Below are 25750 nucleotides of genomic sequence, written 5' to 3'. Positions count from 1 at the left end.
TATAATTTGAATAAACAATGCCTTGTTTTTTGGTGAATTTCCAAGAACTTGCAAAATTAAGTTCTTGGAAATGCAACATTGTTGCACTATTGATAAATAAAAATTCGTCGCGACGGCTACAGTTCCTGATCATTTGACGACTAAGTGTATAATTGTGCAAGACATAAATGTGTCGTAATAGTGTTACATTTTTTTTTTGTTGTTCAGGATTTCATTTGATAATACATAATGGTTGTAAGTAAAATAGGTTATAGGATAGGTGTTTTTATTATTTTTTTTTTAATATAAAATTTTTGATCGTGGTTAGAGTTTTGCAGTCGAAAAAGCAGATAGCTGTTAGTTAAAAAAATGAAATAGAAATAAGGAACAATAAATATTCTGTTTTTTAATAAATGTATGCAAGAACAACATAATACCTTTCCATTCGAAAAATGTTAAGAATTTTTTTTTCAGCCCTTGCTATTCAAAATGTCGAAGAGGCAAAGCGATTTACGAAACTTCTTAAATAAACATTAAAAGGACAAAATTTGAAGAAGCAGAAACAATGACATCTGAAGATACTATAGAACTTTGTGAAGAATCAAGTTCTTCAAATATTGTAGAACATTCGATCTGTGACGATAATGAAAATTCCTTATTAGGAGAAAAATCTAATCCTCTTCCACATTGTTAGTGTGAAAAACAACTAATAACATTTTTAGAACAATATAAATGGCTTCATATAAAGGAGGAAAATTGGTATGCAAAGATTGTTTCAAAGTTGGACATTGAGGAGCACCTGCAAAGAAACATGTGCATGTATCAAAAGAATGGAGTGTGTATTTGATTGACCTAAATGGAAACAAATGTTCTAGACAGGCTTCTTTGAGAAAAAAAAATCGAGAACATAAAGATGCCTCCGTAGCGCAATTGGAAGAACGACGGTACATTGCGCCCTTCGATTGGAATAGGCCTAAGTTCGATTCTCGTCGCGACGGGAGGGATCTTTATCTGGTCGATTTCAATCGATGGTGAGTTAGCCGATCTCATACGGAGGTAGCAGGGTTTTTTCTCCCGGAAACTCGGGTTTTTCATCCCGCATACATACAAATCGGCCCTTCAGAACACACGCAATTTACAGACAAAAATTACTAGTTGTGGTGGTGTTGGAGGTGGGCGGTAGATGGCGTTGATTCGTAGTAGAGGTAAGATGTAGAGACAGTTGAAGATGTCCTCCCGCGATGAGTCTTCGGACTCCTTGGAGGTATCAGGAATAATAATAATAATAATAATAATTTGTCAAAATCACATAGTCTTGTACAGGATTTATTAAGTAAATCAGCCAATAACGCTATACCAAATTTATTAGAAAAAATAAATTCTAAACTGATTGAAATTACTGTGAAAGTATTTAACACTGCATAGTTTAAAAAAACGGTGTTGACATAGGAAATTGTTTACATACGCTATATAATGCTACAGATATTGCAGAGCATAATGCAAATGAAATTAGAATAAAAATATTTAAAATGATCAATGAGAATTCTAAAATATGCATTATAATTGATGAAGCATCCACAATTTCGAAAACAAGTACTTTAGTAATCTATTTACAGTGTAGTGTACCATCCATCACCAATCCAGTGTTGCATGAAAGAACATCTACAACTGCAGAAAATATTTTAATGTCCACATTGAATCAATTTTGTTTTGATTATGAATATTTACAAGCAAATTTAATAGCTTTTTGTTCTGATAGTGCCAGTACAATGATAGGAAGTCTGGAGTGGCTACCAAATTAATGGAAAAATTTCCAAAAAATAATTGTTTAAATCATAGGCTTCAGCTAACACTTCACGATTCAATTACTGATATAACACAAAACATAAAAAAAAATCAGCTAATGCCTTTTATTCCCCAACAGGGAGTAGGTGAAGCCTTTATACTCTATCTAGCTTGGCCACTGATTGGGCAGTTCAATCTCCATCAGTAGCCAATCAGAGATTGCTGGCCTGTGTCTATCACTAATTATAGGTGGCTACTAATGAAGAGACCAGCAAACAAGTGCTGCCGTCTCTTGGTGTTTAACCCTAACGGGATATGTTATTGTCTGAAATAATGTGGGTATTACGGTCAATTTTCTTGATATTACGGGACGAAAAACCCGAGTTTCCGGGAGGGAAAACCCACTTGCCCATGCCAGAGATCGATTAACTCGGGAACCGGTCGAAGATAGGCTTAGAAAAAGTTCCTCCAGTCACGACTAGACTGAAACTAGGTCTAACTTCGAGCGGTCCTCTGCTAAGCGCAGAGGACTGCTCGAAGTTAGACCTAGGTTCAAAACAAACAAATCATTTAAAAATATTTTTAGATAAAATTTATTCAATTTATCACCAATCAAATAGAACTTGCAGCTATACAAAAGAACTCGATATATAGAGATTATTAAAATTGGGCGAGTACTCTGGCCGCATGTAGTTTGCAATCTGCTAAAGCAGTATGGCGATCATATCCTGCTTTGTACCAGCATTTTGCTCAGTCTGCTGTTTATACCGGAATGGCAAAAAGATTAACAAATATACATTTTTTTAAAGATCTAGCTCTAATGATAGATATTCTCAAGGAATTTTCTTTACTTTCAATACCAATAAACAAATTTAACCAAAGCTCAAACGTTAATAAAGCGTACAACACGTGCTTTTGAACTTCTTAAAAACAATCACGGAAAGCATAAGCAAAAAATCAATGAGTTAATGGAATCTGATAAATATAAAGATATTCCATTTTATAACGACACAAAAATAATGTCACTTCCCAAAGAAAAATTGCTTGACAAAATTATTTATTTTATGAATTTGCGACTTTTACCCAGCGAAGCTAATAAAGATATCGTAGAATTATTCGATTTACTAGAATCCACATAGCCCTATGAAAAATTAACTTCACCTTGGATGGAAGGTGAAAGAAAATTAGATGAATTAATTGAAGTTTTGAAATACCAGAGAAATAAAAATTATTTTCGAGATTTTGTGGATGACAGCATAAAGGGGAAAACTGAATCAGTTCCTGCAATAATTAAAACAGCTAAAAAAATAATTAACACTATAGCAGTCACTAGCACAGAAGCTGAAAGAGGTTTTAGTTTAATGAACGTGAATTGTTCAAAACTTAGAAATACTTTAATGGTTGATCATATTTCTGATTTCATGATGATTAATTTACTGAGCAAAGAATTGAAAGAATGGGACTCTACACCTTTCGGAAATTCGTGGATAAATAAAAATCACAGATACGAGGCGTTACCTGATACGAGGGTACGACAGAAAAAGGAGAAAAAGTTTAGTGAAAATCAAATTTCTGCTTGGAAATTATAAACATTTTCGAAAAATATTTTTCAATAAAAGTAAATGTTTAATTATTGTTTATATTTGTTATTATCACAATTTGTTTCATGAAAGGATTTGAAAACATTCACTATGTGTCCTGCCACAGACCGACGCAAAATATTCGTTAATTAAATACCTTTAAATTTTCATTGTAATTTGTCGTCATAGTTTAATTTCTCGTGAATATTGCCTCGGTGTATTAAGAGTCTCACAGATAAATATGTGAAATAATCTAAAAACATGATGCCAAAATATTCTACGCTGGCTTGTCCCTCTTTCCCTACACATTTTCCTTGGTCACATCAGCCTCGGGTCTATACTTTGCAGAGCCCTGTGCGAAATAGAATAGCGATGCTCCTCAAAGATAAAAAAATAATTAGTTTAGGGCACTTGCTTTGCCAGTGCAGGTTCTATACTTCCTCACAGTCCGCACTGGCCCTGGGTCATATAAAGCGAGCCAGTTGTTAAAAATGTATCAACACACTAAAAATGTGCCTACTCCCTATACAGAAATAAAAAAACGGCATTACCTGATATTTTTTAATTACGAATGAATAATTACGATTTTAATATACCTGGTAAAAATATTTCAGCCGAACACCATTTTTGTGTCTGTTCTTTTATGTTAAGAAAATATACAAAAAGAGAGACTACACTTTTTACTTCACTAAAAGACGAAACTAAATGTGTGTGTCCTACATGCGATGGTGGTCTGAAAAGTTCTCCGCCTAAGAATGAAAAGACAAATTTATAATTTCAAAATTATTTTTATTTTGCAACATAATCTCCCTTAAGGCTAATATATTTATATCAGCTCTATTATCCCTTTCCTGTAATGGTTGTCAGTAAGATCTGAAAAACACCCCTCTACTAGCTGCAATCACCTCTTGGTTCGAAGAAAAACACTGACCACAGAGGAAGAGTTTTAGTTTTGGGAAGAGATGGAAGTCAGAGGGAGCCAAATCTGGTGAATAGGGTGGATGTTCCAACAATTCATAGTGCAGATCTCTTAATTTTCCCATTGCCAAAATAGCATCGATTCCAATTGAGCTATGGAAAATTCTTTTATATTTATATCTAATGCATAATAATAACACGGGTAGAAAGGAATGAGGATTGTTTATCCTCCTACCAAATTCCTAGCCTCCCAACTTTCTTCTTCCACACAAGTACCTTAGTGCTCTTCCATAGCACACCATAATTACCACCAACACCAAAGCTGGAAGCTCATCAACCAAGATAAGCTTCTGGTACTTCAAACACTTTAATAATATGGCACGCTTTCAAGTATTTAAGGGGACTCTGTTCTTTCCTTTGAATTTTGAAATTAATGATGCTACAAATTAATAAAATTATCGAAGTAATTGAAGGTAAGTGCATTTTCTGTCTTTTGAGTCAAGTATTTTTGGAAAGAATTGCAAAACTAATGACTTCAGATTGCCTACCTGAAGATGATACTTATAGGGTATAAGAAAATCAGATAACTGTTTTTATTCCCCTGTGGAGAGTAGCAAGGCCATTTTAGCGCTAACTTTTTTGAGACTCAGTGAGCAGGTCAATCAACATCGGTAGAAAAACTAGACGAAGACTGTTATTAATTTTAAGCAGCATCCAGTGAACAGATGACAGTGTTATCTTGGGGTCCCTAACAGAATGTTATTGAAATGTTGTGGGTACTATGGTCGTTTATCTTTAGTTTCCCGAAGGAGATACCAATTGTTAGAGAAAAATCAGCTTGCCTATACCAGAGATCCATTAACTTGAGGACCAATCGAAGAAAGTCTTAGAAAAAGTTCTAGTCAGCAACTGCAATTGAACTTAAGGGTGATATAGCCTTGTGGATGTAAATGTCACTTCCACCGACACTATTTTTATTAAATCAACTAATATTCATAACATAGTATATACAGATGCTTTTACACTCTGATGAATATTATCCCAGCCTAACAATGAAAAAAAAAAAACGAATTTATAATTTCAAATTTATTTTTCAACATAATCTCCCTTAAGCCTAATACATTTATTCCAACGATGCTCCAGCGCCATTATCCCGTCCTTCTATGGTTCTCGGTAAGATCTGCAAAATACCCCTCTACAGCTGCAATCCTCTCTTGATTTGAGAAAAACGCTGACCAGCGAGGAAGAGTTTTAGTTTTGGGAACCAAAACTAAAACTCTTCCTCGCTGGTCAGAGGGAGCTAAACTCAGAAGGAGCCAAATCTGGAGAATAGGGTGGATATTCCAACAATTCATAGTGCAGATCCCCAAATTTTCCCATTGCCAAAACACCTTTGTGGGCAGGTGCATTGTCGTGATGGAAGATGATTTTTTCCTAAATTGTTTTGTTTAATCTAGTTAAAAGCTCGGAATAGTATTCCCCGGTTTTTGTTTTCCCCTTTGCCTTTAGCATCCCAAAATACCGATGCCATGACCTTTCCTGCTGATGGATCCGACTTTGTCTTCTTTGGCGCTGAACAACCGGCTTCTGTCTACTGTTTTGACTTCTGTTTGGATTCTGGTGTGTAATGGTGAATCCACGTTTCTTCCATAGTAATAAATTGACGCACAAAATCAGTTGTATTCTTGATAAAATGCTCCAAGCACTGTTCAGAGATTTTCATGCGAGTGCGTTTTTGATCTGCTGTGAGCAAGCGCGGCACCCATCTTGCCCAAAGCTTTTTCATTTGCAATTCATCATGTCAAATATATCCTACACGTTCTTTTGAAATGCCTATAGTCTCAGCAATTTAACGCAATTTGACTCGCTAGTATACCATATCGTGCACTTGATCAATGATTTCTGGTGTGGTACACTTTTTTTGGAAATCTTGCACGTGGATCATCTTCAAGGCTGGTATAACCGCCTTGAAACTCGGCAGCCAATTTCTAATTCTGAAACGAAGGAGAAGAGTGCCCATAAACTTTTATGAACTTCGAATGAATTTCTTTTGGCGTTAAACCTTTTTTTACAAAGAATTTCATAACGGCACGATACTCGATTTTATCCATTTCAAGGGATACAGACAGCACTTTTGCTTCAGACAGCTGTATAAAACAAACTACTTGATAGAATGACTTGCAATTTTACATGGATACTTATGACAGATGTACCAACGTAGAAAAAAAAAAGTCTTACCGATAGTGTTGCCATCCATGGTCGAGGAGGAGAACTTTCAGACCATCCTTGTAAGCTCCATAATGAAACTGCTTTATTATAGAAACGTGACATGCACATTGATGCCGAGCAAAAATGCAGCTATTCTATTGAAAGGAGACTTGCAGGGCCGCCCCGTGCAGCAGCATATTTTGCCGCCCCTTCTCCCTTATTTTTCGTATAGTCGCCCAGTGCAGTAGCATAGTTTTGCCGCCCCTTCTTCCTTATTTTTCATGTAGTTTATGTCAACTTTGTCGCCCCGTGCAAATGCATGTCTTGCACCGTCGGTAGAGCCGGCCCTGGCGACTTGCGCATGCACACCAGAGCTGTTTCATCGAACTGACACTGTTCTATTTCATACGAAACTGAAGGTTAAAATTCAAAACTAAAAGTATGCTATTTACTGTTTTTATTCAAGGCTGGCAGGCAAAGTACCAAACATTATATTGTAGGACGTTTGGTAATCCTAACTATTCCTTCAGCTTAGCATCTAATATCAGAATGCGCATTTGTTTCTTACTGTTCCAAAACTTGCACATTCACACACGATTTCATATACAGTATTTGCTGTGTCTCAAACAAAACTTGCATTTTAACTTGTAAGATAGTATCACATGTGAAATGTGGTAGTTTGAAGCATCTAATTTTTCAAAAGATATGCTTTTACCTTTTTTTATGCCTTTTACTTGTTGGAATTGTAGTGCATGTATGCAAAGCATCACTGTCAATCCCCTCCACCTTTTTTTTACATGCTGTGTTAGGTCAGTGGTCTGTCAAGGTTTCCCTAATTGGAAAAACCTAAGTTCAAATTCTGTACCGGAAATGTCATCCGATTTCGAAATTTTCATTTTGTAATATAGGCCAACAAGTTGGGAGAACGCACACAGCACACTTATGCAGAAAGGATTAATCACCCTATCAGTGCAGCAATAAAGTTTAAAGTTTCTAAGATGATGAGTTTCATACAGACCATCTTCATGAAGCTTTTTGTCCACAGGGAAAGCAGATACCAATGTTCCTGTAGCCCAATGCGAGGTCAGATTGTAGCTGATCCCAGGTAGCACTCCTGTTTCAGCAAGCAGATAATTGGAGATATCTCGTAACCATTGCGATTGAAGTCTGTGGGCTTCCTTCAGTATATTTTTGGGGTGCTGTTTGTGACTATTTAAACTGGTTCCAGTTTGTGAATCATGGACTTACTCAAATGCAACTATCTGTTACCTTCGCCTGCCTTTGGCCTGCCTCTGCTCTCACGATGGCTCACCACCTGAATTCTACAATTAAATTATGTTTTGCTGCCATTTCGAAAATTTTGCTCTCCCGAACTGAATATCAACTCAAAATGTCTGCTTTTATGCTGTATTTATAAAATTAGTGTATTACGTCAGAGCGTGTTTCACTTAAAATCGTGACGTCAGGATGAAAATGCTTATGCAGAACTGACTTGGCAAGTGGCTAAGAATGTTCCGCTAAAAGTCACATGCCAAACTAGAAAGCAGTAAATTGTGAAAGTGACGAGAATGCTACGTTCTTTCCTATGTCATCCGTCGGGAAAGATTATTGTATGGAGGGGAAATGTAAAAAAAAAAAATGTTTAAATGATGCAATGATCAGTGTTTTCTTATAATGTGGAAATTAACAGGATAGGATGAATATGGTGAAATAATGAATAGAAAAATATGATGCGGAATAAATGCAATGTGCAAAAGAAGATGTCAGATAGGAAAATTATGAGATTAGAATAATTACGACTATTGTGTTGAAATTGAAGTCTCAGTAAGAAAAGAATTTAGCAGTGCATGCTAAATACATCCCAAGATAATTCTATCGTTATGTTGCAAGTAAAAGAAAAAAATGAGTATGAAAAAATAACTAAATATAGACACTTTGTGGGTGATAGATTCAGAAAAGACTATTCATCTGATCAGTGGTCATTTTGTTAAAAGGAATCAACCAGGGCGTATGCAAATTGAACTCACTCGTACATCGCCACTGGAGGAAGAAACTGAGGTGTATGAGTTGAAGGTACAAGAGCTGTTGTGCAAATTGAATGAGAATTCGGTAATATGCACTGATGGGATGTCAACACGGATGCCAAAATTGTTCATCTCAGCTGATTATTTCTTTGACCAGGCTATATAATTTGAATCTCATAATAGGGAAGATTGGGCAGAAGTGGAAAGAATGTATGATGATCCCATTGCACAAGGTTGGTGCAAATTGATGTGTTGATTATTGACCTATCGTATCTCTGGAATGGTGATCAATTTGAAAAAATTCGTTACAAATCACACGTAGAAATAAATTGACATTGAATCTCTGCTTTGTGATGAACGGGATGGGTTTACTAACGGAAGATCATTTTTGAGCAATTCGTTCACATTTTATAATATTGCCATTGATTCAGACAAATAGATTCAGGATGATACTTTAGGGCTTTGCTAAATTTTTCTGACAGCACACCACATAGAGGCTTGCATAAATCGGAGATTGTAGGAATAGATTATAACATACTGTTGATAAGAGGATGGTTCACTGACAGATATATAAAAGTCGTATCTGCTGGATGTGCCAGTGATGTACCACAGAAATCAATCCTTTGTCCAATGTTATTCAATGGTTAGATTAATGACATTGGAAAGGATTGGCATGTGATATTTAGCTGTTTTCTGATGATCTAACGATAAGGAGGTAATCAGAAATGCGACTAATATGCAGCACTTGCAGGATGATTTGAATAGGCTGGAACTATCATGTGAAAATGGCTCTCAGTTCAGTGTTACTGATTAATAAGATGTGCATTTTGATGTAATGAAATATCCAATGTCGTATTATATTCGTAGAATTATTCTAATAGAAACTGATCAGTTTATGTATTTTCGTTTTTAGTAGATAGGAAGTTGATGTTCAACAGGCCACATAGCAATAATTGCAAATAACACTCAGATGATAATTGCAATGATGAAATGAACATTTATGTAACAATAAGGAATTCATTTTGCCTCTTGAGCCTTAATGGAACTTCAATACTTGGTCCTGTACATAGTTCTGGTTTAGCTTATGATGCCAATACAGTGTAAAGGAGAGTATTAAACATGGGAGTGTGGAAGACAGATTATGAATACACGAATTTGTTGAATGCAGATACAAACAGGAGCAAGATGGATGATATGGTTGAGGGCTACAAACTTCTGAAAGATTATACATGATACCAGTGGATTGAATTTTACAGTTTAGATATGGGAGGGGGTTGAAAAGGCATCCGTGGAAATCGAGAGTGAATGTAGTGGAGAAGGGATTAGATTGCCATTGGATGCTGTGACTGACAGCAGAGTGAATTAATTGAAGAAAGGTATGTAGCTGTTGCCAGTGATATGCGGTCTACGTCTGTAGGTAACATATCACTGTGGCCTACGAAACTCCCTGAAGGGTCTCTGTTAAGAAAGAGTCATTTTGGTGTAGCGTAAGGCAGTGGTTCAATTCAGCCGGGCCCCCTGTGGTCCCAGCTGAATTTAACTAAGGAACTGGAAGTGACGGAGAGGTGTATTTTTCTTAAGCAAACTCTCGAGTTCTTTAATACTGAACGAGAGTTTTTGCTCTCTTAAGGTTTCTGCCGGGTCTTTGAGTACCAACCAGTTCGAAACATCTGTCAGGACATGAAACTTAATCAAAACGGTCCGATAGGAGGCAAATATATGGACGCTGGGGCAAGAGATCATGTCTCCAATACGGTCCGTGCTAGAGCAACTCGTAAATTTGGAGAGTGCATTCCTGTAAACTCTCTGCTCAAATTTCGTCGAAACTTTCATAGTTTCTGCATTCAGCTTTGAAATAATGCTGGATTTAATATCCACTTGATTAATATAATTTTGCATCGCCTAAATTAAGCTTTTTGGCTCTTTATTTTAGTAAACAGCTCACTACGTTTTTCTGTGTACTGGAAATATTCGCTCTATTCCTGATGTTTTAATCATGTTTATCTTTATGGATGGTGGTGAGAAGCGGCATGTAAAAATCTTCCATTTGGGGTTGGTTTTCTATATATTGACAAGATCAATGTTTACTTGGAGGAGGATGTCAAGGAACCGTAATTTTTTGTGTCCTTCCAGTTCATGAGTGATTTTTATGTTCAGGATAAGCTGTTTAGAAAATCTTTAAATTGAGTTAAGTCGTCTATTCTTCTTGACAAAGAATGGTAATGTCATCAATATAATGTAACCAAGTTTAGATTTTTCGTGATAATTTTCACTAGAATTCTTTTCAGAATTCTCCATAAAGAGATTTGATAGAGCTCGATGGAATGGGGGGGGGGAACCCATCCAAGTTCTTTGCTTGTTCATCAATATCGATAAGGATTACTCAACTGACTAGTATGTCTGTAGGTTCTATATTTTAATCATTTACCCTTTTAATAAAATATAAGCTTTCTTCACATATAATTCCATTTTTGCTATCTGGAGCTACGAGTTATGACAGATACTTCGTCAAGTTTGAGGTCGGAGAATCTTTCCCATAATACAGAGCGATGGCACAGAATTCTGTCTGTGAATTTTTGATGATCCATAAATTCTTTGAACTTATGAATGTTTCAATATTAGAGATTGTTTCAATTCTTCTGGCCAATTAAATAACTTTTTGATTAAGTCTTTAGTATTTATTATGCGACATGTGGGAGACATCTAAAGCTGCGTAGGTGTTGGAATTTTCTGGTAGGGTATTAATTTTTCTTATATATTCGTCTGTGTACATGGCTACTGTTGTATTTACTTTGTCAGCTTTAACTATCACGATGTTTTTAATAAAGGTGTTAGAAAAAAAAATTTTTTTTCTAATGCCTTTTATTGAGATAAATTTTTATGATTTAGTAATTCTAATTTCGAGATATTTCTAAGTGGTAATTTTGTTTTCAGTAATATAGCTGAAGTTTAAATGTGAAGAATATCTGCAGAATCTCTTGGGAGGTGATGTTTTCCTCTCTCAATATGCACTAAATGTTTGCTTTTTTAATGTTCTCTGCAGGTCAGGCAAAATTAAAACCTCTCTCTGAAAGGTTCTTTTCGGTTGTGCGAAAATAACTTACCATTTAAGAACATGCGAAGATATCTATGTTATAATGAGATTCATGCCTACCACCTGTAAAGTGATATGCAGATGAGATAGCAGTACTATCCATTCTGCCAAGTAAACCTCACAATCTCTTAATTGATTGTGTTGTTAACGCACTAAAAGTTTTATCGTCTTGTTGATCTGGAATTACAATCGGAGTAACCAAGAATATGAGGTCAGTGTATTATATTCTATAAACTTCGTGTGTTCATCTTCTGGCCATTTTATCTGTTTTGTTGGATGAAAAAATCAATGTTTCGGAAGGGAAACACTTCTACCATCGCATGAGACCGATCAACTCATCCTCATTTGAAAAAAATGCAATGTTTCTTCACATTCTAGACAGAATTTTAAGCCAGGCATTAGTAAAGAAATACACGGACCGATCATCAGTCCATTCTGTTCGTGCTGAAAATATTTAAAATATTACAACGAAATACATAGCCGGCCTTGTTGGCCGAGTGGTTAGCAAAAAAAAAAAAAAAAAAAGTTGGCCGAGTGGTTAGCATATCCGCTCTCCGACCAAAAGGCTGCGGGTTCGCATCCCGCCGTGGGCATGGATGTTTGTGAGAATACTAGTGGTGGTGCTGGCCAGTAAATGTAGTTGGTGGATTGAGTGGTGTAGACAGAGTTGTAGAGTAGGTGCCCTCCCTCGATGAGTATTTAGACTACCTTGAGGTGTCATATAATAATGATGATGACATAAGCTTTATTTTTCGTGATATAACTGATAGCCGAGTAGATGTGATATGTTTTCATTTTGAACGAAAATTCTTTGATAAAGTCAAAAAGAGTAGAGAACTACCAGAGCAGGATTTAAGGTTGCTGTGGCCCTTCAGCTTTATTATTCAGTAAATTTTACGGTTAATAGCTTTTGGAGGCCTTTGTAGTAATATGTGACTCTAAATAGCTTCTCCAGTTTATGCGTTAATCCAGCCCTGGAATTTACCTCGTGATGATTGTTTGAGTTTGCTATTCGGAGAAACGGCGACATCGTATTTGTGAGAATTTCAGAAACACTGATTGATTTGAGATGATTGACACTGATTCATTTGAGATGCTTGACACTGATTTAGTTTTAAAGACACGCGGGATAGTTGACGCAGTTGGTGTCCTGTAATATACATCGCTTTTTGGCTCGAATATGGTCCTTGCCCTTGGTCAATGAATATCTCGGTTCTTGTATTCCTCCTGAGGGTAATTTGAAATTTGAATTTTACTAGAGGCCGCTTTTCAAGGTGCGTAGGTTCGTGCGCAGACCCCACGTGTGACGCGGGAATACTTTTGCTTTGCTGTAGTTGCATACCATATTGTGAAGCGTTGAAATTAGTAACTTATTTTTATTGGAAAAAGTGCACGTTGATCATTGAGGTAGGTAGTAACAACATATTTTATAATGTTTATTTTATCTTACTGTTCTACTGATTATTTTACGTTATGCTGTGCAAAGTAAAAACTAGGTCATGTAAAATTAGTGGTTCTGTGGCACTGTGTCAGTAGTGCAAGCGTATTTTCTCATAGGGATAATGGAGGAATGCTAGTTTGAAAGGGTTAAAATGTAAACATTTTACTGTTGATTACTGTTATGATTATTGCCGTCGAAGCTTTATCTCGATTTCTCATTTTATGACACGAAAATCTAAGCAAGAAAAAGAAACAGCCTAGTTTTTATATTGATACGTATATTCCTTTATTTATTTATTTATTTTTTTACAGAAAAAGAGTATAGAATTATATTTTACTTCAGAAATCTGGATTTGTTACAACATTTGCAAACGTTTACAGAAAGCAGTATGTAAATTGTTATTATTTTTGTTGTATTTTGGACATTGTAACCGAACCTAAGGAATTTTTAGACTCTACCGTTTTATAATTTTATCTTTTAGTTATCTGATGTTTAAATTATCTACCATCACTTGATCTCTTCATTGAATTCTAAGAGAAACGCTCCATTCATAAGTGTTGATTGTTGTCCATGTTCGAGTAACGCTGCACGCACGTGTGTAAGGTGTGAACATTTTCATATGATCTCTTGAATGTGCTCTTAAAGTTTCACTCTACCGGGGACATTGGTTTATTTAGGATGACATCTTAATGATTACTCAGTTTATCCTGTGTATTGAAAACTTAATGCAAACCATATGAATATAGTTCAACATCACAAGATTTTGTATTAAAAATATTTTCATATATAGGTTATTTATAATAGTGCTTCACAGTATATAAACAACACCAAAAAAAAAAAAAATTACTGAACTTACAAAGGTTGGTCGATTGGTAGAGCCTCTGCTACTAATGGCTCAGTTAAGTAAGTTGGAGTGTGGTTAGTTGTTGGAAGGGGACCAATCTGCCGGCAAAGGTTGGTTGATTGGTAGAGCCTCTGCTACTAATGGCTCAGTTAAGTAAGTTGGAGTGTGGTTAGTAGTTGGAAGGGGGGCCAATCGTTCGATGCTGTTGGCACACTCTCCCTCGATGAGTCTTTGGACTCCCTGGAGGTGTCAAATAATAATAATAATAATAATAATAATAATAATCGTTCGATGCTGTTGGCACACTCTCCCTCGATGAGTCTTTGGACTCCCTGGAGGTGTCAAATAATAATAATAATATTTCGCCGTTTATTTCTACGCAGCATCTTCAGAGCAAAATTCCAACTGTTACAGTTCGAACTGTAACTGGGGGAAAAAAAAAAAAAATCTAATGTCCTAACACTGCACCCTCTACAGGCTGGATAACCATCAAGTTAATTTTGAGAAGTCGAGCTATTTGGTCTTAGAATGACTATCTCCCAGATCTTGCAAATTAATTTTATTTGCAAGATCAGCCATACTTATTTAGGTTGGGGTAGTGTTTCATTATTAATGCTGATTCTAAAAATATCTCACATATCAATTTCAGTGTAGCAAAGATGTCTTTTTCCATTTAATATTGTGTGAAGGAATATCAAGCGCATGGTCCATCAGTCCTGACGTGTCCTACAGATTGCAGATGTAATTTGTGTTCTTCAAGGCAGATGCTAATCAATCTACCAGTCTGTCTAAAGTAACCTAAACAGCAGGCACAAGAAACTTTCTCCATTCCAAGATGTGCAAGAGGATGTGGAGCAAGTTGATGCTTAAGAGAAGAGATGAAAGTAGTTGGCTGAATGAGTGGTCCGAAATTGGCATGGAGATTATATTTGTAGAGAACTTTAGCTCTATTTTCTGATGTACCCTGAATATAAGGGATGGTTTTGCTTGGATCTTTTATGTTGGTTGTAAGATGGATGGTGTCTACATGCAGAATTTTATGTTTTGTAGGCAATTGTATATATTCCAGATGATGACCTTAATATGAAGGTCAAAGCATCATCAGGAAATTTAAGTTACTATTCTTAATAGAGTAGTAGTTTTCATAAAATGAATGCTTATCACTGTGTAATATTAAAAAGAAATTCCCTAAGCCAAGTTTCAAGGGCTGCAGCATTTGAACAAATAGCCATGTATTTGTGTGTTTTGAAGCTGTCATACTGTTGGGATGGTGTGATTGCTTATATAAATACCTTCCCTTTAAATGGATAATGAGCCATTAGTTGGTCATACCACCATTGTGTCTAGAAGTGAAGATAGTTGTTTCTTTTCTCTCATAAAGATTTTGAATGTTAGCTGTTAAGATGAACTAAAAATGCATACAGTGTCTAGGTCATGAGGCCAAAATAGTAAACATGTCATCAACATAATTCCAAAATACTGGTTTAAATGTAGCTGTGTTGAGTGTTTGGTTTTCAAAAGATTCTATTAGAAGTTGTCAGTTTGTTGGGGGTGGGGGGGTAGAGGGATAGATTCCTTTAATTAAGAAATAACCAGAATAAATGGCAATTCTCAGGATTCAAATATGTCAGGGTGGAGAGATAGCTTTATGAGGCTCATTTTATATCAAAGCTGACCATAATGTTCAAATGTCAGGAGTAGATTTTTTATTAATGTTTTAAAGTGAATTTCATTCCTCTCATGTAAAGTGCTTTCACTCCACCAGAATATAACAAATAGTAAGATACTTATTGCATTTTATACACACACAGGTGGGTTATCAGCTTTCAGTAAATAAGAATGTGTAAGATGACTGTGACCTATCAAGAACAACTTCCTCTCTTTTCTGTCTATGTTGACTAGAATGCCAGTGCTTAATTTCGGGCTTAATGTCAATAATTTGTTTGTTGGTGCTTCTTGCCATGATGATTGCCATTGAGCAATTAGCTTTGATCTTATAAACTGTCTGTAGTCTGTATATGGTAATGTCAAACAGTACATGGAGAAAGTATGAGCTGATCTAGCAGCTGAATCTGCAGTCTCATTTCTGTTAATTCCAATGTGTCTGGGAATCCAGCACAACCAAACATAAAAATTAAAGGTTTTTGTCTTGTGCAACAGGTGTAGCATCTCGTACAGCACTGGATGTGGATTATACATATTAGAGGAGATAGCCTGTAAAGCTATCTCCTCTAAATAGCTCAATGAATGTATAAATTACACTTTTGGTAGTGGTTTTCTTTCATATGCACAAGTGGAAGCTGAATGGCATGCAACTCTACTGTATAATTGCTGCAATCAGGTGGGATCTGGTTGGAGATAGTAATGTCAGGAAACACCCTCAGCACAGCCAATACAGGTATCAGAGTTGGGCTGCTCTGTGTACATTAAACAATTGCAAGTAGACATATGGCATATGAGGCTTCTGCAGTTCTCAAAATGAGAGGTTGTAGGATGGACCATACGTCCTTTATTTAAGAGGGCAGTCCTTTATTTCACTGCTCTGTCCTTTAGATTTATTTTTTTTTCTAAAATGGCCATTTTGTTCTTTATTTTGTGAACTGAAATAGTAAATTGAATGTTGATGCCAACATATTTAAAGATGCAATTCATAAATTTTACCAAATCTGCATCGATTATTTAAATAACTGTGATAACTCTTTCATGGAAATGGAAGTATTTGAATGGGATCCTACTATGAGAAATCACTCTGTGGGCGAAGATTGAGGAAAACGTTTTGTGTTCATTTCCAGTCACTGGAATTTAAATGATGGCGAACTATTTGATGAAGTTTTGTGTATTAAAAGTTATGTCACCGTGAAAAGATTGAAGAATGGTGATAAAATGACGATTACTGCCAATTTAGATGGATTGAAATTTTTAAATATTTCACAGATAAACACATCTTTTAAAAACATTTTAAAAATCGTTGAATTTTGCTTATCTCCCTGGATCTAATGCCCCCACTGAACAAGTATTTTCATTAGTGAACAATATGTGGACCAGTGAAAAAACCCAATGAAAAATTGAAACATTGAAAGCATGCATTTATGCCAAATGCAACTTTGACATGAATTGTATAGTTATATGAATTTTTAAGACACAAACCTGATTTATTAAAAAAAAAAGTACATTCTTATGAAAAGTATCAAAATGAAATTTTTTTTAAGTATACATTTTAAACAATCATATTATATGTATATGCTTGTATTTTATAATAAATATTATAAAGCTTTTTTAGTTTTAGTGAAACAAATAAACGCAACCTGCTTTTTTATTATTATTATTATTATGAAACAATTTCTGATTTGTCATTTATTTTCTCCCAAAAAAATATGGTCACTGTAAGGATGGAGTGCAAACCTGCCATGGAGGGATGCTATTATGTTTAGTGTAGGCAGTGTTGTCTACATTCATGCTAACAGCTTGCATAGTCTCTTTAACATGCATAGGACATATGGCAGTCTGACATGTATAATATTGAGCTTCACAATGCAGAGAAAAGAGACTGGTCAATATAGGATGATCTGGAATAGACTTCGGATCTTTAGGGCATAACTAAGAGATAACTGCTTCCGTCTAAATGATAGAGTCGGTTCATTTACTTCAACATAAAGACGGAGTGGGCAATGTGCGAAAGATACCAGTAGCTATCCGTATAGCCAGATGATGGATGGGATCCAACTATCGCAGGTTATTTTGCCTTGTACGACCATAGACTTCAGACTCATAATCCAGCTTTGAACATATAAGCACACGATAAAGATGAAGCAATGAAGATCGATCAGCACTGCATTCAGTAGAGGTTAGAGTGCAAAAGGAGTTTCAGTGCTCTCTTACACTTTTCTTTTAGTTGACCAATGTGTTCAAGGAATGTAAGTTTTCTGTCAAAGATTGAGTCCCAAGAACTTGGCTGCTCCAACTGGAAAACAGTTCATCTCTCAATTTAGGATCTGGATGAAGAGTGCGTTTTCAACAGAAGTGTGTGCACTTTTTTCTGTCGAAAACCTGAACCCATTACTAAGAGAACTATAGAGAAACATTATCAATTGCCTGCTGAAGTTGTCTTTCTGTTACCCTCATGTTATGAGAGTGACAGTAAATTGCGAAGTCATCAACATATAGAGCATTATCTACAGTGGGAGAAAGCTGTTCAGTGATTGAGTTAACTTTGATTTGCAAAAACTGTCACAGTTAAGACAGAGCCTTTGGGAACATCCTGTTCTTGATGATATGGCTGAGATGGCATACTTTGCACTCTGACTTGGAAAGTTTGCCTGGACAGAAAGTTTTTAATAAATGCAGGAAGGTGTCCGTTGAGACCTAGGTTATGGAGGTCTTTTGATATGCCATTATCTCCAGGCTCTGTAATAAGCTTTTTCCATGTCAAAGAAAACTGAAACTAGATGTTGTTGCTTCAGAAATGCATCTCTAATATAAGTTTCTAAACAAACCAAATGGGTCTAAAATCGAACGATGGCTACGGAAGCTACATTGTGTATTGGAGAGAAGATCATTGCTTTCTAAATACCAGAGAAGTCTGACATTAACCATTTTCTGTAATATCTTACAGAGACATCTGGTCAGAGCAATGGGTCAATAATTATTTGCTTGTGTTGAATCCTTTCCTGGTTTCAGGATAGTAATGACAACTGAATTATGCTAAGAATCTGGAAACTTCCTCTGCAAGTATTCTGTTGTATATTAAGAGGACATCTATAGATTGTGATGATGATAGATGTTTTATCATTTCATAATGTACGTCATCGGGCCCTAGGGTGAGACATGATTCAAGTTCATTTGTAGATAATTTTAGCCTTTGTTTCTCTTGTTGCTCTTTCAGTATTAAAAATTCAGGAGGATGTGAAGCTGTTGCTGAGATTCTGGCAAAAAAAATTTTTTTCAGTATAACTGCATAACAGTTGTCACCTTTGTTAATTCTTACTATTTTGTCTACTAGACAATTTGTAGAAATCCTGTGCAGTTAGGATGAAATGTCATGTTGTCAATAAAAATAAATGTTATCAACTTATTCTGGTGTTCTGCCTTAAACTTTAGTCAAATATTCATGAACTAGCAAAGTCTACACACTTTATATACAGTATACAGTGCTTATTGTGATAACTTTGGGATAGTCGCTTTTCGATAACAATAACCGGCTAATAACATTAAGCAAAGGATATAAACAATTGTGTCATTTATTTCAATTTATTGTTATGAACATTATTTAATTTAATTTATTGTTATAAACCACTTTTTAATAAGCAACAACAAAATTTATTTTAAAACTTATCTAGTATTGTCTTTGAATATAGTAGTTTATGAATTAATTGCTCATACTCATAATTCCTTTGAAGTTTGTCAATCTATGTTGCACACCGAAACGAAGTATTCGTGGAGATTCTTGCATCTAGGCATTGGTTAGAGGAGCTTCTAAAAGTTGTTCTTCTATACTTGTATTAGGTTCATTTTCTTCTATTAGTTTAAAGTTCTCATCAGAAGCAGCTTGACATATTTCCGACATTGCCATTGTAGCCACTACCTCATTGGTGTTATCAATATCCAACCAATATTCAAATTCTTATTTTGACATACTGTCTGAGGTTTTATCAAAAAATTTCATTTGTAAGATATTCAAATTCTTTAGGAGTTTCAGAGTTTGTCTTAAAAAATCCATCTTTTTGGAAGCAGTTTTCAATAGTCTTCTCTGAGACTTGCTTCCATGACTGCTACCAAATGCAATGCATCAAGAAGGGAAATCTTCTTTGCAATTGCACTTGCATCAGATTGGTCTTTTATATAATCAAGTTCAGCTATAATTCTCGCACGAACTTTCCTGTGATAATAAGCTTTAAAAGCTCGTATGATGGCCTTGGGTCACATGGTTGAATTAACGATGTAGCATTCGAAGGCAAGAAAATTACTTTGTTCTTTAACGATAAATTTTGTGTGTGTGTAATGTGCAGTGCAGTGCAGTTGTCTACTAACAAGACAATTTTTTGCTTTAATTTAAGATCCCACTTAACCAATTGTTGAAAATGTCATTAATCATCCAAGCATTTATACTAGAACAGTAGTCAACATTCAAACTTTTGACACCTTTAAAACACTGAGAATTTTTACTTTTTACAATCACTAGGAGCTCTCGTTTCTCACCTTTCATATTAGCACAACAGCAATAATTTTTGGCCACTCAGTGTTAATCCAGGCATCAGTTGATAAAAAGTCAGCACTTGTACCATCCATCAGTTGCAGTGAAATTTTCTTTGCCTATTGTTTTTGCAAGATCTGATTTTTGACGCATCAAAGGTCCATTAATCGAAACGTTCTTTTCACGAACATGACTAAACCAAATTTTTAATGCTGATTTAACTTGAGTATCCTTACCAGATCGGGCTCTTTTCTGATCCATGTTCTCATTAGTAAGAGCTGAAGTTTCAATTTTTGATCTGTTTTTTAAGATCTTACACAAGAGTGTTTGTGAAATTTTTAAATGTACAGCCGCACTGCGCTGACTTATTTTGGGAAATTTATCATAGCACTCCAAAATTCTTAGCTTTTATTGAAAAGATAAATTTTTACATTTTTTATTTGTTTCTGCCATAATGTCAATGGCTTTTAATGAACATTTCAAGTCAAATTCGCTTACTGAAAGAGAGCATGAAAATAAACTCGAAAAATCACAATTAGACTGTATTTATTTCCCCCCCCTGCATCTGCCTGGAAGATTTAAGATTTATGGAAGAATAAGATTAAAGGAAGATTAACAAAAAGGCAGATTTTGACAAATGCCAAATTTTCTCCTGATTAACCCTTATTTCTTAGAATTCTGAGATGCAAAAGGCTAAACATTCAAGGATTTTCATAACAATAACCTAAACTGATTATAATAGATGGATTATTTTTTAATTCATTTTAAATGGTGTGTTTTGGAATCGATTGATAATATTTCTGCAATCACAATAAGTGGATTCTAGTGTTGTGTGTGTGTGTTGAATAGAGTTGGAGGTAAGCTTCATCCCTGTCTAACACCTTGATTAATTTACTAAATTTAGTTTAATCCTTTATCCATGTGTGAGCAAACAAAGTTTGTGCCTGAAAGTATCTTCAGGACTGGGATAAGGTGGTACAACACCAGGGCAACTCCTTGCAAAGGTGGAGCAAGCCTAAGTGTGAGCAAACAATAAAGGATTAAACTAAATTTATTATATTCCAACCAAGTGAAAAATAACCTTTCAACATCTTTCTCTAAATCCAGAGTAATTTATTAAAAAGGTGGCACACCATTTGGCAACTCCTATAGGTAGAGATGACCTTGCTAATGCTTCTGGCTGGTATCTCCACTTGGGCCTGGCTCCCACTGAAGAGACCTCAATAAAGGTCGAAACTAGTCTGGGTAGTGGCCCTTCCCTTAATGCATAACATTAGACATATCCGCAAGGAGATGTGTTTTGCATTATGGGAGATACTGAGATAGGAGTGATGTTAGCTTGCTCCACCTTTGCAAAGAGTTGCCCTGGTGTTGTACCACCTTATCCCAGTCCTGAAGATACTTTCAGGTGCAAACTTTGTTTGCTCACACTTGGATAAGGATTAAACTAAATTTATTATATTCTAACCAAGTGAAAAATAAACTTTCAACACCTTGATTAATTTCAATCTCTTCTGGTAATTTATTACCTAACTGTAACTGTATTTTTGTATCTTTATATAAATTTTGTATAGCTTGTACTAAATGTATTGGATATCCTTGTTTTTTCATTATATGCCATAATTTTTCACTATTTTATCGATTGATGTGCTGAAGGAACTTGCGTGTTTGAAGGATGTATTAAACTATGCCAGTGGTAGTGTATTCTACCAGTAGGGTCTCCCAAGCTGGACAGATTGATACTGAGGAAACAGACAAAGAGGGATTTCGACTAGGCATGATGGAACTTGAGCAGCTTCCCAACAATGTTTGCTGCACCTTGGGATGGAGATAGCCACCTGTAGAACCTACTTGGTCACTTGGACATATTCTGAGGCACAGCAGTGTGGGCTGGTAGGAACAGAGACAGGTTACCTATCCTTTTGGATTGCAAAGTTGATGGTGTTCCACAGCTCTGGTTGGATGGGCTACTGCCAGTCCTCTCCAAAGCTGGTCTGTCATTATTGGAGAAAAGACCCCCCCCCCATTAAAACCATGAATATGTTACGCAGAAGAATGAACCCACCGTATCCAGCATCACCAGGCCTTACAATCTCTGGAGAATCTAATTCGGTAGAAAATGGAGCTGTTGGACTGGACATGCTACTCCGAAGCAAAATAATAAAAGCAAGTGCAAGAAAATAAATTTCATCATCATCATCATCATCATCATCAAATTCCTGCCATGTACCCTCAAGGGGTGTACAGGATATGACAGTACTACATGAAAAAATTACATCATTACTAACTTCCTATCTACAATTTTCCTCCAAATCAGTCTGTTACTTGTCAAGACTCCAACATTATCAGATCTTATATTTCTATCGTCTAAGGCACTTTGTACCGTATCAATCCACCTATATCTTGGTCTTCCTCTGGGTCGTTTTCCTGCCAACCTGGCAGAGAACACTTGTTTTGCTAATCTTTCCTCTCCCATTCTATTTAAGTGACCATACCATCTGAGATTAGCTCTGCTAACACATTCCTGGATGCTGACAATGTCAAGTTCTTTCCTAATATCTTCATTTTTAATATGATATTGCCATTGATGCCATCTGTTCACGCCTCTAATCTTTCTCAGGACTCTCATATCTGCGGTCTCTAGTCTTTGGTCAAGTGTTTTACTTCTGACCCAGCTCTCAGATCCATAAGTTAAAATTGGTTTGAACACAGTCTTGTATACAGCTAATTTAGTGTTCCGACTAATTTCTTTCTTATTCCATATGAATTTATTCAATTGACTTCCCACGATACCAGCTTTGCTGATTCTGTTGTCTATTTCTATATTTAGTTTACCATCTTCAGTAAAAATTGTGCCTAAGTAGCTGAAATGTTTTACTTGTTCCACAGGCTCTCCATTCACAACACAGTTGACATTTTCAATGATTCTGCCTATTTTCATTGTCCTTGTCTTTTTATTGCTGACCTTCATACCATATCTATTACAACAGCTATTCAATTTAGTCAGAGAATCTTGCAGACTTGTAGCGGATTTATTTAGAAGTATAACATCATCCGCATAAAGCAAAGAGCTGACATTAACATCTCCAATTTTGATATCAGGTTTAATACCACATTCCTTCATAATGTGATCCATATAGATAATGAATAACAGAGGGGATAATGTACATCCTTGTCTCACACCAGATTTAACATTAAACCATCTTCCTGTACTTCCTTCAATTCTAACTGCTGACTCATAACTCAAATAAAGACTAAGTATTGCTTGATATAATGCCCCATTGACACCATATAACTGCAGCGTATTGAATAGCTTCTCTCTTGGCACCTTGTCATATGCCTTTTCCAAATCGACAAAACTTAAATACAGATCTTTGTTATATTCCCATGCTTTCTCGACTATTTGTCGTAAAGTGAAGATCTGATCCTGACAGCCTCTATTTGGCCTGAATCCAGCTTGTTCTTCACCAAGCTTTTCTTCCACAATTCTTCTCAACCGTTTCTCAAGTATACTTGCATAGATCTTGCCAGGAACACTCAGTAGGGAAATACCTCTGTAATTCTCACATTCAGTTTTATTTCCCTTTTTATATATGGGTACTATGAGAGCTCTACTCCAATCATCGGGAATTCGTCCCTCTGTCCAGGCTTTCTGAACTATGCAGTGCAGCCACTGTAAGACTCTTATACCACCATACTTCAGCATTTCTGGTCGAATATCATCTACTCCTGCTGCCTTTCCACATTTCAAGCCTTTGATGGCTTTTTCTACTTCAAGTATGGATATGTATTCCTGACTGCATGCCTGGTCAGTGTTTTTTATCACCGTGCTGTCATCACTGCTTGTTTCATTTAGCAGTTTTTCAAAGTAATTACTCCATACTTCAAGGATATCTTTTTCTCCTGTTTTCATTTCACCTTTAATATCTCTAATTCCTTTTACAGCACTCTTTCCTCCATTCCTAAGCTTCTTCAACAACCTCCAGAATATTTTGCCACCTTCTTGATATTTATTTTCTATATTCTTGCCAACGTCCTCCCATGACTTTTGTTTAGCTAGTTTTACACACTGTTTAGCTTTCTTACATTTGTCTCTGTATTCTGTAAGAGTAAAAGCTGACTTATTTGCCAGGAACTTTTGATATGCTTTCTTCTTTCCCTTCACTGCCTCTTTAACTTCCTGTGTCCACCAGGGAGTTCTGATTTTTTTATCTTTGCACACAACCTCACCACATGCCTCTCTGGCAGAATCAATCAATGTTTCCTTCAGAGTTTGCCACTGAATCTCCAAGGTTTGATTCCTGTTCTCAAACTCTTTCATTTTCTTTTCAATAATATTTCTGTATTTTAGTCTACAGTTTACATCTGAGAGCTGCTCAACTTTTATTCGCTTTAAAACTTTCTTACATGTTATTCTTTTCAATATGAAATTCAGTTTTATCCTGCTCAAGACTAAATAGTGATCACTTCCAATTTCAAATCCTCTGTACACTCTGGTGTCCTGCACCAGGGAGAAAACATCACTATCAACAATAACATAGTCAATGAGACTTTTCTTATTCCTAGCCTCTTCTCTCCATGTGAATTTGTGCACATTTTTATGTTGGAACATGGTGTTAGTAATAACCAGTCCATGTCCTGAGCAGAAATCCAACAGATATTTGCCATTATTATTAGCTTTGCTCTTTTCTCCAAATTTTCCCAAAATATTTTTGTATGTCTCACAATCATTTCCTACTCTACTATTTAGATCCCCAACAAGGACCAACTTTTCCTTTTTCATTGTGTCAGTTGCTTTTTCTAAAGCCTCAAAAAATTCCTCCACTTCTACCTTAGTAGAACCTTCTGTGGGACCATAGGCACAAATAAGTCTCATTGTCCAGTTCCCCATTCTCATATTTGCCCACATTACTCTACTTGAGACTGACTGCCATTCAAGAAGATTAGCCTCGTATTTTGTGTTGAATACTATGGCTACTCCTTCTTTTCCTTGATTGTTATTGCCTGAATATAACATTTTGTATTTATTGCTCAGAAAGATCTCACCAGTTTTGGTCTTTTTTGTTTCAGTCACCCCTATTATGTCGATCTGGTACTTATCTAATTCCTCAGCTAGCTCCATTTCTTTGCCATTCAGGCTTCTTACGTTGATAGTACTGATCTTTAACTCTGGTGATGTTGAGTTGGGGTTTGTTTTCAGATTTGTTCCAGTAGCTGACTTTTCGCTGTTCGCCCTGGTTCCCTGGCGAAAACAACGGGGGCCTTGTTTAACCGGGCGACGCCCCAGCCGGCATGAAATTTTGTCATGTTGTACCATCATTTTTTATTTTGGTTTAACCAATAAGAATACAATTTGGTCGGCTAAATCCCAAATTGCCAGCCCATCCTCGTTCGTTCAGTATCAAAGTAGATACCCAACAGGGTGCACCACGAGAAGGTGAGGATTGGACATTAGGTCAGAAGCCCTGGTTGGTTCTCCGCATTCCTTTAAAGGCTATGTGGAGGTCTCCTCTCAGTTATACAGCTTTGACCCTTAAGCACCCACATAAATAAATTTCATAATTTCTAATTACAGTGTAAGAACATTAGCAGACGAAAAAGTAGAGGAATTGGAATATTAAATGAACAAAATGAAATGGGATAATAGGACTAAGTGAAAAGAAAATCGCGAGATTGTATAACACTAG

General features: G+C 36.0%; 1 protein-coding gene across 1 annotated transcript in view; it reads left to right on the top strand.

Annotated features, from left to right (window-relative positions):
• The first annotated feature begins 544 nt into the window (after window positions 1-544).
• The window catches only part of LOC150106590 (uncharacterized), a 116477-nt gene continuing 91271 nt past the window's right edge, over window positions 545-25750 (top strand). Inside the window, exons 1-2 of the mRNA XM_090393437.1 lie at window positions 545-668; window positions 8401-8579. Of these exons, the coding sequence (XP_090249563.1) occupies window positions 545-668; window positions 8401-8579 (303 nt within the window). The remainder of the gene's footprint in view (window positions 669-8400; window positions 8580-25750) is intronic.

The sequence above is a fragment of the Typopeltis vanoorti genome, chromosome 5, assembly GCF_054136105.1.
Source record: "Typopeltis vanoorti isolate ZY-2024b chromosome 5, IOZ_Tvanoo_1.0, whole genome shotgun sequence".
Classification (NCBI taxonomy): domain Eukaryota; kingdom Metazoa; phylum Arthropoda; class Arachnida; order Uropygi; family Thelyphonidae; genus Typopeltis; species Typopeltis vanoorti.
This window is presented reverse-complemented; position numbering and strand designations above follow the sequence as displayed.